Raw genomic sequence first — 22,495 nt, 5'->3', positions numbered from 1 at the left:
TAGTACGTGTATGAGTTCATAGCCTCCCTTTATTATCAAGTAAGGTGGTGCTCCATATAGCTTGGTGGTAATGCACTTGTTTCACTTGTGAGACCTGACTTCATGCAGAAAAATAACAAGTGCAAATAATACATACATCTACCAAAGGCTTTTTTCCCCCTGACAAGGGAGGTAGCCAAAAAACAAAGGCATAAAATTCATTCCCATTCCATTCCCACATACTCTGTTCCCATTCAACCTCCTCCCTCTCTCTTACCTTGACTCCTCATGGATGATGGGACATCACTGCATCTCATCCACTGCCCTGGGTCAGAAGCAGTGTTGCAAGACACAGCACATCCATAGCAAGGCCACTTCATTTAATCGGCCTTGGAGTTTGCATGATGCCTCATTCAGACAATGGAGATTCTTCAAGATGCACTTACCCCAAAGGAAAAAGTGATCACATAGTACTCTCTACTTTTATTTGGATGGAGGTTATCAACCCGAGATGAATTACGTGATGTGGGGTATTGGCTGCATGTTATTGTGGCAACATAGCATGCAGTTGATACTTTAGGGTCTATATGGGGTGCCCCTATGGACCAGAGCCACACATAATTTTGTCTGTGATAGAGGAAAACTCTGTACATAGAAAAATGATGACACTTTTATACTACGACTGTCCGTTATGCTGTCCCCCAACCCCTTGTTACTGTCCTGTACCATTTCTCTGAATATTCATTTCCTCTTTTCGCCTACCTACCCTGTAGAAGGGAGAAGTATATGGACGGGCTGATGAGGGCGACGGGAAAACAACTCAAACCAGCACAAATGTTACAAGTAACTAGGGACTGTGAACGGTGGCGCTCCATGGTTGCCGAAGTCCAAGAGGATATGGCACAACGGTAAGGTAAGGTAAGGTACCCTGTGGTGGGGGAAAAGAATACTGCCATCTACAGTAGTATTTCCACTTGAGTTGTAAAAGGCGACAAAAAAGGGACGGGGGTGGGATTAGGAGTCCTACTACCTGTAGCCCCAAAAGGGGACATTCCTAAAAAAGAAAGAAAAGGCATAAGAGGGTCTAGGAGCTTTCCAACCCTAAGGTTTGGGTCTTTTTTTGTGCATGGATGTGGTACAAATGAGAGTTAAAGGGAAGAGATGGGCAGTATGTTTGTGAGAAGAAAGATGGATGTACTGGCTTTGAGTGAAAATAAAATGAAAGGAAAGGGCAACTGTGAGTTTGGGAGTGTAGCTGGGAGGTACTCAGGAGTGAAGAGGGGATGAGGGAGAGAAGGGGTGGCTATACTAGTAAGTGAAGAGATAAGTAAGCAGGTAGTGGAGTGGAAGGAGGTGTCATCAAGGTTGATGAGGATGAACGAAAAGCTGGGAAAGGAGATGTGGGTTTTTGTAAGTGCGCATGGGCCTGGTAGTGAGAAAAACGTAGAGGAAAGGGAAGCATTCTGGGTAGATATAAATGAGTGCATAGAGTGATTAGGGAGAAATGTCAATGTAGTTGTACTGGGAGACCTAAATGCTAGGGTAGGAAATGAAATAATTGACGGAGTGATTGGAAAGTATGGAGTTTGAGGCAAAAATCGTAGTGGAGAGTTGATGGTGGAGATGTGTCTTGAAAGAGAGTTGATGATAGCAAATGCAGTGTTTAAGAAGAAAGTCAAGCATAAATACACATGGGAGAGGGTGGTGGATGGAAGGGTGGCAGATAGAGCGTTAATGGACCATATAGTGGTGACCAGGAGTATGATAGGAAGGGTTAAGGATGTACATGTTCTAAGGGGAGAGAGTGGGGGAATATCAGATCATTTTCTGGTGGAAGGTAAATTGAGAGTGGAGAAAGAGAAGGGCAGAAGGTAGGGAGGTACTTAGAGTGAACTGCTTAAATGAAGAAAAAAAGGAGAATGTATAAGAAGTTGAGAGAGGAGTGGGAGAGAGTAAAGGGTAGAGTAGAACTAGGAGTGGAGGAGGAATGGGGATGGTTCAAGGAGGGAGTCAAAAGGTGTGCAAAGATGGTGTGTGGAACAAGGAGGGCGGGAGGAAATAGAAAGAAGGGTAGTGAGTGGTGGGATGAGGAAGCAAGGAAGGGTGTAGAAGAGAAGAAGCAGGCATTCATAGATTGGCTACAAATTAGGATGAGGGAATCGTATGAGAGGTACAAAGTAAAGAGAAAGGAAGTTAAGCATAAGATAAAGGAATCAAAGAGGAGAGCAGATGTGAAATGAGGAAAGAGTATGACGGAAAATTTTGAAAGTAATAAAAAGATGTTTTGGAAGGAAATCAGAGGAAGAGGAGGCTAATCAAGTAGAGAAGAAAAGTGCAGATGGAGAGATGATAATGGAAGAGAAGGCAGTGAGAGGAAGGTGGGCAGAGTATTTTAGGGAGTTGCTAAATGTGAAGGAGGATAGGGAGGGAAAGGTAGTTGCAGTGGGAAGCACCAAGAAAATGAGAGTGATGAGTGAGGAAAATGGAGGAGAAATAGGGAAGGATGAAGTGAAAGCAGCTGTTAAGATGATGAGAGCAGGTAAGGCACCTGGGTTGGATGGATGCCATGCAGCATGTCTGAAGAAAGGAGGTACAGTTATGGTGGACTGGCCGGTGAGGTTATTTAATGTTTGTTTAAGAAAGGGTAGAGTGCCAGAAGACTGGAGGAGTGCCTGTATAGTTCCGCTTTACAAAGGAAAGGGGGACAAGTGTGAGTGTAGTAGTTACAGAGGGATCAGCTTGTTGAGTGTAGTTGGGAAGGCTTATGGGAGGGTCTTGATTGAGAGGATTAGGAGAGGAACAGCGGGAGTAAATGGTGAGGAACAGTGTGTTTTTAGGAGAGGTAAGGGATGTGTAGATCAGATTTTTGTGGTAAGACAGATATTTGAGAAAGCTATAGGAAAAGGTAAGGATGTTTTTTGGGCTTTTAAGGATCTGGAAAAGGCTTATGACAGGGTAGACAGGAAGGCACTGTGGGAGGTACTGCAGATATATGGGATAGGAGGAAAGCTGTTAAGAGCAGTCAAGAGTTTTATGAGAGTAGTAGAGCTTGTGTTAGGATTAGAAATGGAGAGAGTGAATGGTTTGAGGTAAAGGTGGGACTTTGTCAGGGGTGTGCTATGTTGCCCTGGCTGTTCAATCTTTACATGGATGGGGTTGTGCGAGAGGTGAATGCAAGGGTAGTGGGTCAGGGGTTGGAGATGATTAAAGAAAATGGAGAAAAGTGGGAGGTGAGCCAGTTGTTGTTTGCTGATGACAGTGCACTTGTAGCAGGATCAGAGGAGGGATTGAGGAAGTTAGTGACAGAGTTTGAGAAGGTGTGTGAAAGAAGGAAGCTGAAGATAAATGTGGGTAAAAGTAAGGTGATGAGATATACAAGGGGAGAGAGTGACAGTAGGCTGGAAGTGAGCATTAAGGGTGAGAAACTGGAGGAAGTGGATAGTTTCAGATACTTGGGTGCAAATGTGACAGGAAAGGGAGGAGTGGGGGTGGAGGTAGAATGTAGATTGAGAGAAGCGAGTAAATGCCCTGGTGGATTAAAAAGTGTAATGAGAAATAGACATCTGGGAATGGATGCTAAGAGGAAGTTATATGAAGGAGTGATTGTGCCAACAGCAATGTATGTGGCAGAAACATGGAACATGAGAATGGAAGTTTGAATGTGTTTGAGATGAAATGTTTGAGAAGTATGATAGGGGTTACTAGGCTAGATAGAGTGAGAAGTGAGGAGGAGAACAGGGGTGGAAAAGGAGCTGGGAGATAGGGTTGATGAATGAGTATTAGGATGGTTTGGACACATGGAAAGAATGAGTGAAGAAAGATTAGTAAAAGAAGTGTGGAAGGCGTCGGTGGAAGGAGTGAATATGAGGGGGTGTCCTAGGATGAGATGGATGGATGGGGTTGAAAGGGGCTTTACAAAAGAGAGGAATGTCTATAGAGGAAGGACGGGAGAGGACAGAGGATGGGGGTGAATGGAGAAGGGTTGTGTATAGATGAGGCTGCGATGCATGATGGGGAGTGGGTGGGGGATGGTGGTGAGGAAATATGTATGAGAAAAAATTTGACGCAGCCCAAAGGGATTTCTCCCCGTCTTCTCCTTTCCTGAATGAGGGGGTGGAGAGGGGGGGGTCGCCGAATTTATGAAGTGGCCTTACTGTGGATGTGCTGTGTCTTGCAACACTGCTTCTGACCCAGGGCAGTGGACAGGATGCAGGGATGACCCCTCATCCAGGAGGTGCAAAGATAGGAGGGTGGAGGGGAGTGGAATATATAGGAAATGAAATGGGTGGGAGTGATTTCTATGCCTTTTTCTTTTTAGCTACCCCCCGTGTAAGGGGGAAAACCTTTGGTATATGAATGTATGTATGGTTTAACATCATAAACTACCCCCTATTGTCTGAGGCTAGGATGGTGCCCCTTACAGTTGACTTTGCAGTGTGGAATTTAAGAAACCATGCCCTTAGTTCAACTCGCCCTGAGCAAGACTCGAATTGTCACCATTTTGACGTCCACCACAAATAACGACGCCCTAACCCGCTCGACCAGGTAAATACACTCTGGGAAAACTGATTTTATAGTTCTGAGGAAATACTTTGAAGTAGATTGGAGAGTAGATTAGAATAGATTGACCCCTGTGGTATGGGGAGAAAAGAATTCTGCCATTGTGATTCCCATGCAAGTCTTCAAAGGCAACAGAGTGGGACAGTGATGAGATAAGAGATCCTGTTTTCTGTATGTTCACACTATGAGAAGTCAAGGCATAAGGGGATCTAAGAGGAGAACTCCAACTAGAACTCTAAAATTTGGGTCATTAGATATATGTGGTTGTGGTACAGATGAGAGTAAAAGGGAAGAGATTAGGCAGTAAGAAGGAGGATGGATGTGTTAGTATTAAGTGAAACATAGTTGAAAGGGAGGGATGATTTTGAGTTTGGGAAAGTGTTGGGAGTGATAAGGAGGGTGAGGGTGGGAAGGAGTAGCTCTGCTGGTAAGTGATGAGATAGGAAAGCATATGGTGGAGTGAAGGGAAGTATCTTGAAGGTGAAACTGGGATAAGAGATGTGGGTTTTTATAGGCACATGTGGACCTGGTAGTGAGTAGAGTTAAGAGAAAAGGAAGGCTTTTTGAATAGAATTAAGTGTGTTTAGAGTCTTGGGAGGAATGTCAGTGTAGTAGTGTTGGGGGATCTCAATGCTAGAGTAGGGGATGAGTTAATAGATGGAGTAGTAGGGAATTTTGGAATGTGAGGTGAAAATTGTAGTGAAGAGTTGTTTAGATGTGTCCAGAAAGGAAGTTAATGATAGCAAGCATGGTTTAAGAAGAGATTCAAGCATAATCATATATGAGAGATGGTCCTCTTCCATGTGTACTTATAACTGACTTTCTTCCTAAACACGTTATTTACTATGATCAGCTCTATCGACACATCACCACCAACTCTCCACTAAATTTTTTTCCTAGAACTCCACACTTACCAACCACTCCATCTATTGGTTCATTTCCTACCTTAGCATTGAGGTCTCCCAATACCATTACATCGACATTTCACCCTAATCTCTCTCTGCACTCATTTAAATCTATCCAAAAAGCCTCCCTTTCCTCTACAGTTCTCACTACCAGGCCCATATACACTTACAAAAACCCACATTTCCCTTCCCAGTTTCATCTTCATCCAAATATTAATCTTGAAGAAACCTTCCACTTCACTACATGCTTACCTTTTTCTTCACTTACTAGTATGGCCACCCCTTCTCTCCCTCGCCCTCTCTTCACTCCTAAGATCCTCCCAACTACACTCCCAAACTCAAACTCGCTCCTCCCTATCAGCTTAGTTTCACTCTAAAGTTTCTTCTCACAAACATACTGCTTATATCTTTCCTTTTACTCTCAACTGTACTGCATCCATGCACATTAAAAGACTCAAACTCCCTGACCCTCTTATGCCTTTACTTTTTTTAGGAATGTCCCCTTTGGGGCTACAAGGAGAAGGATGCCTAGTCCTATCCCCATCCCATTTTTGTTGCCTCATATGACTCAAGTGGAAAGACTTGGTGGCAGTATTCTTATCCCCCATCACAGGGTTCGGTGAAATGAGAAAATCAACATTCAGAGAAATGGTACAGGACAGTAACAAGAGTGGGGGGGGCACCATAACAGAGGTACAATCACAGACAAAATGATGTGTGGCTCTGGTCTGTAGAGGCACCCCATATAGACCCTAAAATATCAGCTGCATGCTACTTAGCAGCTTTTAACCCCACAATAACAGGTGGGGAGGGGGGGTATACTGTATATGGGCAACAGCTACCAAAGACCATCCTTAAACTATTCCTTGGCAAGTACATCCATTTCAAAAGCAAAATAAGAGAAAGATGTGGCAGTATTGATAAAAGATGACCTGTCACCTGACATAGCAGGATTGTGGGGGAGATGTATGGACTACTGCAGAAGATTTAATTTATTTTTCACAATATGTATCAAGAGATGATGAAAAAAGTAATAAAAACCCTGAAATGTCCAAGATTAGAACATGGGTCACTGGCATGGTCCCCACACAAAGTGAAGGATATAAGCAAGATTGAGAGAATACAAAAGGCAGCAACCAAACTGGTCCCCAGCCTGACAGATAAATCATGAGGAAAGACTAATAATACTTTCTCTTTGATCTTTCGAAGTTGGCAGAGCAAGAGGTGTCATGATTACAGCACTCATACATACATACATATACCAAAGGCTTTTTCCCCCTTACATGGGGGTAGCAAAAAAGAAAAAGGCATAGAAACCACTCCCACCCATTCCATTTCCTATATATTCCACTCCCCTCCACCCTCCTCCCTCCCTCATATCTTGGCACCTCCTGGATGACGGGTCATCCCTGCATCCTGTCCACTGCCCTGGGTCAGAGCAGATTACAGTACTCAGTTCATTTAAAGGAAATTGCATTGATAGAAGAGATCCCCTGATTAAAGATGGGAGGGCTTTAAGAGGTCATGGAAGTAAATTAATCAGACCACATGTTGAAAGGATATGAAGAAATAGTTTTCCATATAGGTGTAATGTGGAATAGCTTAGATGGTGGTATAGCCCAAGCTCAAACAATACACAAGTTCAAATCTAAATATGATAACTGGTAATCAAAGATATGGATTAAGTTGGAACCATACATGAATTTGAGTCAAGATAAGAAATTTAGAGAATAGAATAGGTACCCAATGAGCATTGCTACTTTTCTGTATACTACATACATACATACATATACCAAGGCTTTTTCCCCCTTACAAGGGAGGTAGCCAAAAATGAAAAGGCATAAAATCATTCCCACCCATTCCATCCCTGAATACACTTCACATCCCTCCACCCTCCCTCTCATCTTAGCATTTCCTGGATGATGGGTCATCCCTGCACCTTGTCCACTGCCCTGGGTCAGAAGCAGTGTTGCAAGACACAGCACATCCACAGCAAGACCGCTTCATTAAATTGGCGACCCCCTCCCTCTCTGTCCCCCCATGCATAAAGGAGAAATCCCTTTGGGCTGTGTCAAAATTTGCTCACACATACTACCTCACCCCCTAACCCCCCCCCCCATTCCACCTCATGCATCACAACATCAACCATATACAACCATTCTCCATTCACCCGTCTTCTGTCCTTCCTCAACAGACATTCCCCTCTTCCCCAAAGCCCCCTTCACCCCATCCATCCACCTCATCCTAGGACGTCCCTTCATGTTCACTCTCTCCACATCTGCCTTCCATACCTCTTTTATTAGTCTTTCTTCACTCATTCTTTCCATGTGTCCAAACCATCCTAATACTCTTTCATCAACCCTACTGCCCAACCCCCTTTCCACCCGTTCTCCTCCTCATTTCTCACTCTATCCAGCCTAGTAACCCCCATCATACTTCTCAGGCACCTCATCTCAAACACATTCAAAATTCCTCTCTCTTCCTCTCTTATGTTCCATGTTTCTGCCCCATACAGTGCTGTTGGCACAATCACTCCTTCATATAGTCTCCTCTTAGCATCCATTCCCAAATGTCTATTCCTCATTACACTTTTTAATCGAAGGCATTTACTCGCTTCTCTCAATCTACATTCTACCTCCACCTTTTCCTGCCACATTTGCACCCAATGTAAATACAAACACAGTAGTACCTCACAACTTGAAATTAGTTTCATCCTCAGGGACATTTGATTTCTTAAAAGTTTGAGTTCTCAAGCATTTCTTTGAAATTGAACTTTAATGTAACATAATGTCCTGGAATTGTTATTCTTTATGTTTTTGCATAGCATGAATAATGAAATAGTCAAGACAGAAAGCTTAATCCTGATTTCAAAGTTAAGGTTAATGAATTTTGTTTGATAATTTTTTTATTCATTTATTCATCTTTTTTCTAACAGAATTTGGAGCATGACTTCAAAATGAGTCTTTAGTTCTTGCCACCTCCATGGATACCCTGATGACATCAAATATCTATAATCTTGTCATACCTCATTTCAACAGGCACCTAACAATGAGATGCTTCATGTTCATTTGTGTGTATCCAGCAAGGATATTTGGATGCAGTCTGTAAAGATGACTAACCAGTATAGGACCACTCTAGGGTCATATGTTCAGCTGGGGAAAATGACATGTTAATAAACACTTGGGTGTGAATTATACGAGGAAAACTTTTGGCATAGTCTGGCAATGACAACCCAGATGCTTCCTGGGTACCATGCTGAGAATTAATATATGGTTCCTGCCCTAAACTGTGAACAATGCTCCAGACCAAGTTCTATCTTAGTAACTTGCATTGCACAGAATCACATTTTATTTTCAGGTAAAATAGTACCTGTTCCCAAGTGTTATTCAGCAGTCTGCCATGTCATGGCAATAATGATGGCACAACATTCTTTGAGTCATGGTGTGACTATATATATATATATATATATATATGTACACACACAGACATTATATATATATATATATATATATATATGTATATATATATATATATATATATAATATGGCATTAATCTCATACTGCATCCTTGCATATCCCTAGAACTGGACAAAGTTCCTCCTATGAACTCAGTTCCTCCTGACATTGCTGCCACAATATTAGGTAAAGGGTGGCATGCCTTCCACTCTCCATGGGCTTACCGGGGTCAAGACCAGATATAATGTGATCAGCAGTTATATCTTGGACCAGCAGGGGTACGAGTCATCCTTTCACCTGTCAAGAGTAACCTGGGAGATGCCATAACAACCTTTCAGCAACCGAGCCCATGCTGGGGGAGCAGGCTGGCGAGGGTCTGGTGGGTAATGTGGTCCACTGTCACTGACATAAACATATGGGAGCCTGAGTATCCAGTAGGTTGAGGGAGAAAGCTTGATAGGGGGTGAGGCTGAAGGTTGAGGAGTGTACTGAGGGCAGCCTGGGTCAGGACCTGGCTGCACATAAGGCTTGAGAATGACATTGACAGGAGCCTTTGGTGTTACTACGTGGATCCGAAGGAGTTGCCCATTGATTACATTACCACCACGGCTGAAAATGAGTAGTCATGAAAACCTAGTGAAAGGGACCATGGTCAATGATTATAGCAAGCACACCAAAAAAGTACTGTTGAGTTACTAAACATTTGATGAAAAATTATAACTAAGAAACTTTAATGCATAAAATATATTTTCATATATTATCAATAATTGTATTAATAATAACTGGGACCAATGACAGGTACCTGCATGTGGTGGTCCTATAATAATAATAATAATAATAATCTATACACCAAGGGCTGCTTCACCCTTATAAATTTCTAAATTACCAGAGGCAGATGGATGAACGCATCGCAAATATCTGTCCAGGATGTAACACTTCACCCCATACTATTCAACACACTATGGAAGACTGCATTGTACACAATTATACACAGCAACAACACAATGTATACTCTATATCTACCTATATACCAACGGCTCTTTTCCCCTTTATAAGGGAGGTAGCCAAATCAACATGCATGTACCCAGTCCAACTCATTCCACTACTATCCACCAACCTTTCAACCCTCTAATCTTAGCCCTTCATGGATAACTGGTCATACCTGTCTTCGGCCCACTGCCCTGGATCAGAATCAATGTAGCATGACACAATACATCCACAGCAAGGCCAGTTCAATTAATTGCCCCCCCACACATCTCTGTCCCCTCATGTGAAAAATAGAGAAGATGGGAATAAATGCCACTCCTACCTCTACTCTATCCTTCACCACCTCCCATACTTCTCTCAGCTTCTCCTTGTACTCCTGCTCCTTTTCTTTCTCCTTTAAACAGTTTACTTTAAGCACTTCTCTACCTTTCACCCTTTTCCTCTTTCTCCATCTATCCTCCACTCTCAACTTACCTTCCACCAAGAGATGATCTGATATTCCCCCTACTCTCTACCTGAAGAGCATGGACATCCAGAGCTCTTCCTACTCTTCTCCTGGATACCACCACAAAGTCCATTAATGCCTTATTAACCACCCTTTCCTATGTGTACTTATGTTTGACTTTTTTCTTGTACACTGTGTTGGTTATCAACTCTGAACACATTTCCATTAACTCTCCACAATGAATTTTACCTGGCAGTTCACACTTCCCAACCACTCTATTGGTCCCCCTGCTCTAGCATAGACCTCCCAATACCATTACATTGACACTTCTCCCAGAACCCCCCCCCCCCCAACCACACACACACACACACCACCACAGTGGAGGGAAGACTCTATAAGGGATTTATGGGAAAACCCTGTTCTAGCCATAGCATTGCTAAGGGAGATGGGACTGCTCTGCCTAGGGAATGTCATAATCATCATCCTTGTATGGGAGGTAGCCTAGTCAAAGGCACACACTCACTCCCATCCACCACCCTTGTTTTCTTCTCATCTCAGCTCCTTGTGGATGAAGGGTCATCCCTGTCTCCTACTCACTGCCTGGGTTAGAGACAATGCAGCAAGACACTTAGTAGGTGACCCCCCCCTCCCCTTCCCATCTACTTGTGTGGAAAATAGAGAAGACTGGGAGAAATTCTTTTGGGCTGTCATATAGTAATAAATAATTTACAACTCTGTGTATACTGTAAAGGTTTATGAAATACAGTTAAAATTGATAGAGGTATTCTAGGCCCAATTGAGAAACCAAGTGTCAGTCATTCAGGGCTGCACCTCCTGATGGACATGAGAGGGTTGACAAGTCTTGAAAATGTGCAGCTCTGCTGTCCATCTTGCAGGAACACCATGAGCAGGTACCTGTCATTGGTCCCTACATATAGTTAATGAAACACTTACCTGCAAGGACAGGGGAAGTACAAAGGCATATCAGCATTTGCAATCTTTGTTGCATTATCCTTCACGAGACCAAGAGGTGATGCCTTCAAGGGCCTATCTGGACTGGCCATCATGAAGCGGTGACCTCTGCCACATTCATACTCCACTCCAAGGAAGATCTTTACATTGAATTCATTATGATCTGTAATAAAGGTATGCAGAAAATTATTCTAGATACAGTATCATGCCACAGAGATGGAGTCATAAAGGTGGAAAAGAAAATATTGATTGCACAAGTGTTGCACAAAGGTGGGATAGATGATAAGTGAAAAGTAATCTTCAGTCATACAAGAGTATTGAATGATTCTGGTTTACAGAGGTGCAACAAATGCCACAACTGATTCCACCTAACATGTGCACCAAGTCTACAGAACAGGCCAGAGAGACACTTTTTACACTCGCACTCTTCTCCTAACATACTCCTATAAGCCAATTTTTTACTTCAGGAGGTCTACACTGGTGCCTGCCCTCCCACTTCTCCTATTAGCTGTTGACATAGAAACCAACCCAAGCCAAAACACTTGTCCTACCCGAACTAAAAATATTAACTATACACATACATCCATTCACTGTAAAACATGCCACAAGTTCCATCTGAAATGTACTAAACTCACAAACCCAAACCAGTACACGAAACAATGGAGCTGCACTGAACATACAAATCACCTTCTCACCCACAAACACAACAATACATAAACACATACTAAACATACTACAGTTAAACATAAATGGCCTCAGCAACAAACACAATTGCTCCACGTCCTACATGAACACAGCACACACATTGCACTCACACAAAAAACAACACTGACCCCTCAAATAACTATTCCTGCATTCACAGCTTACACAAGAAGATACATAGGTGGACCCATAACTCTAGTACATGACAGTGCACCCTTCTCCAACAAAACCCCAAGACACTACACAATCATACATAAAGAGCTGGTACAACAAAAGATGTAGTGAAGCTAAGGAAAAAAGAGACAAAGCTTGGAAAAAGTGGAAAAGAGGTAAACCAAGCAAATGGCAAACGTACATCAAACTAAGAAACGAATATGTAAAAATACGCAGAGATGAAAAGAGGAATTATGAAAAAAAGATAATAGACAAATGTAAGGAAGAACCCAAACTATTTTAAAAATATGCAAATGGAAAACTGAAAAACAAACAAGAAATAGAAAAACTGTGCCAAGACAAAAAGGAATATACAGAAGAACTGGAAATGGCTGAAATTATGAACAACCACTTCAGATCAGTATTCACAATAGAAAACTCGCCTAACAGTGTAGATAGAGAGAGAATTATCCCCAGCAATGAAAGAAATAAACGTAACACAAAAAGAAATCAGTGATCAAATTAAAACCCTTGATGTCAGAAAATCACATGGCCCAGATGGAATTGCAAACTGAATACTGAAGGAATGTATGAAAGAATTAATTGACAAAATATACAATATAATTAAATCCTCACTTATACATACATACATATACCAAGGCTTTTTCCCCCTTCCAAGGGAGGTAGCCACAAAGGGAAAGGCATAAAAACACTCCCACCCATTTCATCCCTAAATACACTCCACACCCCTCCCACCCTTCCTCTCATCTGAGCACCTCCTGGATGACGGGTCATCCCTGCACCCTGCCCACCGCCCTGGGTCAGAAGCAGTGTCGCAAGACACAGTACATCCACAGCAAGGCCACTTCATTTAATCGGCGACCCCCCCTCTTCGTCCCCCTTTGCATATAAGGAGAGGACGGGGAGAAATCCCTTCGGGCTGTGTCAAAATTTACTCACACATACTACCCCACCCCCCACCCCCCCGCCCATTCCTCCTTATGCAGTCACAACATCATCCATATACAACCATTCTCCACTCACCTCTGTCTTCCGTCCTCTCCCTTCCTTCCTCAACAGACATTCCCCTCTTCCCCAAAGCCCCCTTCACCCCATCCATCCACCTCATCCTAGGACATCCCCTCATGTTCACTCCCTCCACATCTGCCTTCCATACCTCCTTTACTAGTCTTTCTTCACTCATTCTTTCCATGTGTCCAAACCATCCTAATATTCTTTCATCAACCCTCTCTCCCAAATCCTTTTTCACCCCTGTTCTCCTCCTCACCTCCTCATTTCTCACTCTATCTAGCCTAGTAACCCCCACCATACTTCTCAGACACCTCATCTCAAACACATTCATTGGACTGGAAAAAGGCAAACATTGTACCAATTTATAAGGGAGGTGATAAAGAAGATCCATCTAACTATAGATCGGTCTCACTAACAAGCACAATAGCAAAGATTTGTGAAAGAGTTTTCAAAAACAAATGGGTTAAATACCTGGAAGAAAAATCTATACTGAACCCAAATCAATTTGGATTCAGACAAGGGAGATCATGTACAACAAATCTGATCTGCTTTTACTCAAGATTAGTAGACATAATACAAGAAAGAGATGGATGGGCGGACTGTGCTTTTCTGGACCTGCAAAAGGCATTCAATAAGGTACCTCATAGGAAATTAATAAATAAGATAGAATCAAAGGGTGGCATCAGAGGAAAATTATTGGAATGGATGAAAGACTTCCTGATTGGGAGGAAAATGAGAGTTGTAATTAGAGAAAAATTCTCCAACTGGGAAGAAGTAAAAAGCGGTGTCCCGCAAGGATCGGTACTGGCCCCGATCATGTTCGCCATATGCATTAATGACATGAATGAAGGTGTGGAGTGCTATATGAATTTTTCTGCAGATGATGCAAAATTACTTAAGAAGGTAAAAACGGAAGAGGACTGCAACTCATTGCAACAAGATCTGGACACGATATGGAATTGGACTCAAAAGTGGGAAGTGAAATTTAATATAAAGAAATGTAGTATAATGGAATTTGGAAAGAGTAAAAACAGAATATCAAAAGATTACAGAATTGGAGAAAGGGAAAAAAAAAAAAAAAAAAATGAAAAAGATCTTGGAGTGATGATTGGAAAGGACATGAAACCTGATAAGCATATAAATAAAATATTCGGAGAAACCTACAATTTATTGAGGTCAATCAAAGTGGCATTTACTTATATGGATGAAGAAATGATCAAGAAAATACTAACTACACTAATAAGACCAAAACTTGAGTACGCAGCATCACTTTGGACACCCAGTACCAAAAAGAATATTAAGAAACTAGAAAGATTACAAAGAGCGACAACCAAACTAGCACCGACTCTTACCGAACTAACATATAACCAAAGACTATCCAAACTGAACCTACCACCTCTGGAACAAAGAAGAGAAAGAGCAGATTTGCTGACTATCTACAGAATAATGAAAGGAATGGAAGTTTTAGACAGGAACGACCTGTTAGTGTGGGACAACGGTAAAATGAGAGGACACGGAAAAAAACGGAAAAAAAAAAAAAAAGATAGTTGTAGAAAAAACTTGAAAAGGAACAGTTTCCCACACAGAGCGATTAATACATGGAACAAATTAGACAACAAAACAGTATGTACAAACACTATACAAAATTTTAAGATAAAACTTGATACAAAGATGGGTCACCATGAGCATAGCTCCCCTCCTATATATTACAACTAGGTAAATACAACTAGGTAGGTAAGTACCGTATTTTACGGCTTGCAAGACGATGCATCTTGGAAGATGCACCCTAATATTTGAATGAAATTTCTAAGAGAAAATTAATTCTCATACAAGAACACATACATACATACATATACCAAGGCTTTTTCCCCCTTCCAAGGGAGGTAGCCACAAAGGGAAAGGCATAAAAACACTCCCACCCATTTCATCCCTAAATACACTCCACACCCCTCCCACCCTTCCTCTCATCTGAGCACCTCCTGGATGACGGGTCATCCCTGAACCCTGCCCACCGCCCTGGGTCAGAAGCAGTGTCGCAAGACACAGTACATCCACAGCAAGGCCGCTTCATTTAATCGGCGACCCCCCCCTCTCCGTCCCCCTTTGCATATAAGGAGAGGACGGGGAGAAATCCCTTCGGGCTGCGTCAAAATTTACTCACACATACTACCCCACCCCCCACCCCCCCGCCCATTCCTCCTCATGCAGTCACAACATCATCCATATACAACCATTCTCCACTCACCTCTGTCTTCCATCCTCTCCCTTCCTTCCTCAACAGACATTCCCCTCTTCCCCAAAGCCCCCTTCACCCCATCCATCCACCTCATCCTAGGACGTCCCCTCATGTTCACTCCCTCCACATCTGCCTTCCATACCTCTTTTACTAGTCTTTCTTCACTCATTCTTTCCATGTGTCCAAACCATCCTAATATTCTTTCATCAACCCTCTCTCCCAAATCCTTTTTCACCCCTGTTCTCCTCCTCACCTCCTCATTTCTCACTCTATCTAGCCTAGTAACCCCCACCATACTTCTCAGACACCTCATCTCAAACACATTCAAACTCCTTCTCTCTTCTTCTCTTATGGGTGCAAGTGTAGCAGGAAAAGGTGGAGTGAAGGTGGAGGTAGAATGTAGATTGAGAGAAGCGAGTAAATGCCTTGGTGGTTTAAAGAGTGTAATGAGAAATAGACATTTGGGAATGGATGCGAAGAGGAGACTGTATGAAGGAGTGATTGTGCCAACAGCACTGTATGGGGCAGAAACGTGGAACATACAAGAACACATTCACCATAATATCTGACCACTGAACAAAAACATAAAAAGAAAGGAGTCTGCAAGACTCTATTGTCCCAGCACTCATCACAAATTTGCTGGAGCACTCATCATAAATTTACAACTATGTAAATAAAAATACCATAGGTACAATTTTTAAAGGTTTCAGTGGCAGGCGACAGCACATATTGTTTACATAACGTAATCACTTGTCCGATTTTGTTTGTATGGTGATGACATACTAGTTGGCGGTTAGTAAATATACTATACATTTTTCATTGTCCAAGGGTGGTTTTATTTTCATGAAAATAAATAAAAAAAAAATAAAAAATATGCATGTACAAATATGAAATTTGAAAGAAATTTATTCATCCTCAAATACCGAGAACTCGTCACTACTGGAAGGATTATGGTATTGGAAATACTTGTAACAGCTAAGTACTGAGTTTACATCATATAAAAGGCTGAATTAAATAGTACTTAAGCTAACATCATAGTGTAATGACTCAACATACAAATCCAGGTCGCTATTGGTCAAGTGTCCAAGCTCACTTGAACCTGGGTGTTGCCTTACAATACGTCTTGTAAGCCGTAAAATACGGTAATCATTGAAATAATTTCAATACAAAGACAAATAAAATAGACAACCTACACTATCACCAACATATATACATATCCCTCCCAATATATCTACCCCAAGAGGATCCATCCCACAGTTTCAACCCCTTAACAAAGCACCACCTACTGGCAGGAGATCTGGCACTGATCAACACTGGCACTCCACCCAAACTGGCTTATCACAAAGGCAGCATATCAAAAGGGAAACAAAATTCTTGGACAACTCCCCAACCTAAACATGATTAATTTCTGCAATGTTACCAAACAACTCAACCATACAAGAATTTAAGAACGAACTAGATGCTGAAAGATACAAAGACAGGTCACTACGAGCATAACTCCCTTCCCATATAATACAACTAGGTAATACAATAACATGCAGCCAATACCCCAGATAGGGACATCAATATAACAAAAACAATAATATAAAGTACTGAAAACTGGTTCTTGATTCAACCATCATCTGACAACAAAATACTGTGTATATTACATTTCAATATGCATCACATATCAAAGCTATGACCAAAAGACAGCTAATTTAAAGGTATAATGTATGTGTGCAGTGCATGTGTGGTGTGGTAAGCAGAGTCAGCCCTCCCTTCTCCAGTTGTTGCTGTTTTAATATCACTGCAGTCATTTAATACTATGTATGTTTGGCACTGGCACCAAAGTACTATAATATCATGCTAATAAATTGTAGCTTACTATATCCATTGCTAAAATAGCTTTGAAAGTTGAAAGGAACCTGATATATACACACAGTTCAACCATGTTTGTTTCCATAAGTGATCACAGTATGATGTCATTGTAAAGCACTCTATTGTTGGAAAGGTGTACATATATCCTTACTTTTTAGAAGGTGGGCTTTTTTTCCTAGAGTGTCTGCAATGGCTGGCCACTTATCCCTATCTTCAATCTTGACAGTAACATCCCATGGCAAAAGGAAGTTCGTGCCCGTAAGGAAACCAGGCTGGTCACAGATACCTTGAAGGAAAGAAAATTTGAGTTATTGCTAGAGAGAAATGTAAAATTAACAAATATTCTAAGTTACTACCAACTTTTATTTTACCTCCCCTACATAAATTCATGTGGACACCCCTGCATCCACCCACCCCCCATACATCCCCTGAAGATGTTGATGATGATGATAACTGTCTTGGGTTACATTGACTGGAAACCTGCAGCACCACAGCAGCTGGCAACAGTCTTTAGACCCTCACATAGAACTCTCTGTGAAGAAACCTTGGGCTGCTCTCAGTGTTGTATTTGTGTGGTACCCATCATTAATCCAAGAAAATGCAACAATTCTGGAAATTGTATAATTGTATTAGTTGACTAACCAATGTTGTGTGAGTAAAGTGACGATGGTCCCAGGCAGACAAGTGACCAAGACGACCAACGTGGCAGAAGACCTGGGTGGGAGGCTGAGTGAAGCATCCCAGGCAAGTATTCAGTAGTGGAGGCCTGACGCACCATCATCCCTCGCTCTGAAATTATTCATTTCACTGTACCAATTGCATAAATTTGTATATATTTTTAAACATAGTATGACTCACCTTAATAATTTTATGTTATTTGATTATAATCCTCTCCTTAATAAGAATTTGAGGAAGTGGATAGTTTTAGATACTTGGGTGCGAATGTGGAGGTGGAGGTAGAATGCAGACTGAGAGAAGCGAGGAAATGCCTTGGTGGATTAAAAAGTGTAATGAGGAATGGATATTTGGGAATGGAGGATAAGAGGAGATTGTATTTACCTAGTTGTAATATATGGGAAGGGAGCTATGCTCATGGTGACCCCGTCATTGTATCTCTCCGTATCAAGTTTTATCTTGAAATCTTGTATAATGTTTGCACATACTGTTTCATTGTCTAATTTGTTCCATGTACTTATCGCTCTGTGTGGGTAGCTGTTCCTTTTCAAGTTTCTTTTATAACTGTCCTTTTTCAGTTTTTTTCCATGTCCTCTCATTTTCCCATTGTCCTACACTAACAAGTCATTCCTGTCTAAAACTTCCACTCCTTTCATTATTCTGTAGATAGTCAGCAAACCTCTTTCTCTTCTCTGTTCCAAAGTTGGTAGATTAAATTTGGACAGTCTTTGCTCATATGTTTGTTCGGCGAGAGTTGGTGCTCTTTGTATTCTTCCTAGTTTCTTAATATTCTTTTTGGTACTGGGTGTCCAAAGTGATGCTGCGTACTCAAGTTTTGGTCTTATTAGTGTAGTTAGTATTTTCTTCATCATTTCTTCATCCAATTAAGCAAATGCCACTTTGACCTCAATAAATTTTAGGTTTCTCCGAATAATTTATTTACTTTTTCTTCCCCAATTCTGTAATCTTTTGATATTCTGTTTTTACTCTTTCCAAATTCCATTATACTACATTTCTTTATATTAAATTTTACTTTCCACTTTTGAGTCCAATTCCAGATTGTGTCCAGTTCTTGTTGCAATGAGTTGCAGTCCTCTTCCTTTTTACCTTCTTTAGTAATTTTGCGTCATCTGCAAAGAAATTCATATAGCACTCCACACCTTAATTCATGTCATTAATGTATATGGCGAACATGATCGGGGCCAGTACTGATCCTTGCAGGACACTGCTTTTTACTTCTTCCCAGTTGGAGGATTTTTCTCTAATTACAACTCTCATTTCCCTCCCAATCAGGAAGTCTTTCATCCATTCCAATAATCTTCCTCTGATGCCACCTTTTGACTCTAACTTTTTTATAAGTTTCCTATGTGGTACCTTATCAAATGCCTTTTGTAGGTCCAGAAAAGTACAGTCCGCCCATCCATCTCTTTCTTGTATTATGTGTATTAATCTTGAGTAGAAGCAGATAAAATTTGTTGTACATGATCTCCCTTGTCTGAATCCAAATTGATTTGGATTCAGTATAGATTTTTCTTCCAGGTACTTAACCCATCTGTTTTTGACAACTCTTTCATAAATTTTTGCTATTGTGCTTGTTAGTGAGACCGGTCTATAGTTAAATGGATCTTCCTTATTAAACCTCCCTTATAAATTGGTATGATGTTTGCCTTCTTCCGGTCCAATGGTACTTTTCCTTCTTTAAGTGAGAATTTAATTATATTATATATTTTGTCAGTTAATTCTTCCATACATTCTTTCAGTATTCAGTTTGCAATTCCGTCTGGGCTATGTGATTTTCTCACATCAAGGGTTTTAATTTGGTCACTGATTTCTTTTTGTGTTATGATTATTTCTTTCATTGCTAGGGATAATTCTCTCTTTTTCTACACAGTTAGGAGAGTTTTCTATTGTGAATACTGATTTGAAGTGGTTGTTCATAATTTCAGCCATTTCCAGTTCTTCTGTATATTCCTTTTTGTCTTGGCGCAATTTTTCTATTTCTTGTTTGTTTTTCAGTTTTCCATTTACATACTTGTAAAATAGTTTGGGTTCTTCCTTACATTTATCTATTATATTTTTTTTGTAGTTTCTCTTTTCATCTCTGCGTATTTTTACATATTCGTTTCTTAGTTTGATGTACGTTTGCCATTTGCTTGGTTTCTTATCTCTTTTCCATTTTTCCAAGCTTTCTCTCTTTTGTCCTTAGCTTCACTACATCTTTTGTTGTACCAGCTTTTTATATATGTTTTTTATATTTTTTATTGTGGTACATGTTTATTCACTCCTTCATTATTAATTTCTTTTAGTAAGTTCCATTTTTCTTCTATCCCTGTATCTTCGTTTTGGAATTTTTCCCAGTTTGCATTGCGAAAGAATATTTTAAGTTTCTCAAAATTTGTTCTGTTATACATTGATCTTCCTATTCTATGTTTATCGTTTTTGCTTTGATCCATTTGTTCTTTCAATTCCATTTCTATTAGTATGTGGTCACTTTTTCCTATCAGAGTTTTGTAATAAAAATTTTCGACAATCTCAGGTTCTGTCGTAAGTATTAAGTCTAATTTTGAGGGTTCTTCATTTCCTCTATATCTAGTATTTTCTCTAATCCACTGGGTCATTGTGTATTCAATGGTCAAGTCATGGAGGACATTGCCCCAGTGTTCCTCTTCCCCCCTTCACTGTCATTTCTTCCCAACATATTTCTTTTGAATTAAAGTCACCCATAATTACTGTATTTCCTCCGTCTTTCAGTATTTCAATTAATTCATCTTTTGTATCTTCTAGTAACTTGGAATGATCCCTTTCTGTCCAGGCTTGTGTTTTGGGGGGCACATATACCACTGCAAATTTTCTTTTCTTCATTTGTTTGCCTTTGACTTGTATCATAACTGATTCTACATTATTTTTTCCTTTAGTTATTTTTGTTACATTTAAATCTTTCTTGGTCAAAATTAGAACTCCTCTGCCCTGTTTGTTCTTTCTATTTTTTGTCCAACAATTGTATAAACCTTGTCCCACAGTGTAGGGAGTTAGGGTATACTTTTAGTTTCTACTATTCCCATTATGTCTGGTTCTTCTAAGACTAGATAATCATTTAATTCGTTCATTCCTGAGATTATTCCATCTATACTAGTATAAGCTATTTTTAATTTCTTTTCTCCTCTTCTTTTTCCGTTTTGTTTCCATTTTCCTTATATATCTTTTTTTTTCTAAGCCTCATATCTATCACTCCAAAAAAAGTTTTTTTTCTTTTCTTTTCAGTTCTTTTCTCATTCTTTTCGTTAGCCTTGTTCCTAAGTTCTTTTTCTTTCTCTTTTTCTTCCTCACTCATTTCTTTTTTTATCCATATATTTTTGTACTGTTCGCTATTTGCTAATCTTACTGTTCTAGATAATATTTCTTCTGCACTTGTAGTAGTTTTAGTTCGGAACAACGGCAGGACAAATGAAAACCAACACAAAATATCTAATCTCTTTCTTTTGGTAATTAGCCACAAGTTTGTTTGCGGACGACACTGCGCTTGTGGCAGCATCGGAGGAGGGATTGAGGAAGTTGGTGGAAGAGTATGTGATAGAAGAAAGCTAAAGATAAATGTGGGTAAAAGTAAGGTGATGAGATGTACAAGGGGTGAAAGTGGCAGTAGACTGGAAGTGACCATTAAGGGAGAGCGACTGGAGGAAGAGGATAGTTTTAGATACTTGGGTGCAATTGTGGCAGGGAAAGGTGGAATGAAAGTGGAGGTAGAATGTAGATTGAGAGAAGCGAGTAAATGCCTTGGTGGATTAAAGAGTGTAATGAGGAATAGACATTTGGGAATGGATGCTAAGAGGAGACTGTATGAAGGAGTGATTGTGCCAACAGCACTGTATGGGGCAGAAACATGGAACATAAGAGAAGAAGAGAGAAGGAGTTGGAATGTGTTTGAGATGAGGTGTCTGAGAAGTATGATGGGGGTTACTAGGCTAGATAGAGTGAGAAATGAGGAGGTGAGGAGGAGAACAGGGGTGGAAAAGGAGCTGGGAGATAGGGTTGATGAAAGAATATTGGGATGGTTTGGACACATGGAAAGAATGAGTGAAGAAAGACTAGTAAAAGAGGTGTGGAAGGCAGATGTGGAGGGAGTGAACATGAGGGGACGTCCTAGGATGAGGTGGATGGATGGGGTGAAGGGGGCTTTGGGGAAGAGGGGAATGTCTGTTGAGGAAGGATGGGAGAAGACAGAAGACAGGGGTGAATGGAGAATGGTTGTATATGGATGATGTTGTGATAGCATGAGGTGGAATGGGCGGGTGGATGGGGGGTGAGGTAGTATGTGTGAGCGAAATCTGACGCAGCCCGAAGGGATTTCTCCCCGTCCTCTCATTTTATGCAATGGGGGACGGAGAGGGGGGGTCGCCGATTTAATGAAGCGGCCTTGCTGTGTCTTGCGACACTGCTTCTGACCCAGGGCAGTGGACAAGGTGCAGGGATGACCCGTCATTCAGGAGGTGCTAAAATAAGAGAAGTGGTACAGGACAGTATTAACAGGGGGGGGAA

The 22,495-nt window shown here is 41.0% G+C and overlaps 1 protein-coding gene across 3 annotated transcripts in view; it reads right to left on the bottom strand.

Annotated features, from left to right (window-relative positions):
• Positions 1-8,337: 8,337 nt before the first annotated feature.
• Positions 8,338-22,495, bottom strand: part of LOC143021880 (nonsense-mediated mRNA decay factor SMG8) — an 82,397-nt gene continuing 68,239 nt past the window's right edge. For 2 of the 3 annotated variants that reach the window (XM_076179675.1, XM_076179677.1), the window contains exons 16-19: positions 17,927-18,073; positions 17,436-17,570; positions 11,287-11,467; positions 8,338-9,509 (exon numbers count right to left, since the gene is read on the bottom strand). In XM_076179675.1, coding sequence (XP_076035790.1) covers positions 9,194-9,509; positions 11,287-11,467; positions 17,436-17,570; positions 17,927-18,073 — 779 coding nt within the window. In that variant the 3' untranslated portion in view covers positions 8,338-9,193. The remainder of the gene's footprint in view (positions 9,510-11,286; positions 11,468-17,435; positions 17,571-17,926; positions 18,074-22,495) is intronic. The other variant, XM_076179676.1, reaches the window with a different exon arrangement.

The sequence above is a fragment of the Oratosquilla oratoria genome, chromosome 43, assembly GCF_046742065.1.
Source record: "Oratosquilla oratoria isolate Oo_2021 chromosome 43, ASM4674206v1, whole genome shotgun sequence".
In the NCBI taxonomy this organism is placed as follows: domain Eukaryota; kingdom Metazoa; phylum Arthropoda; class Malacostraca; order Stomatopoda; family Squillidae; genus Oratosquilla; species Oratosquilla oratoria.
The sequence above is the reverse complement of the archived record's forward strand: the minus strand, read 5'-3'. Positions and strand labels throughout refer to the sequence as shown.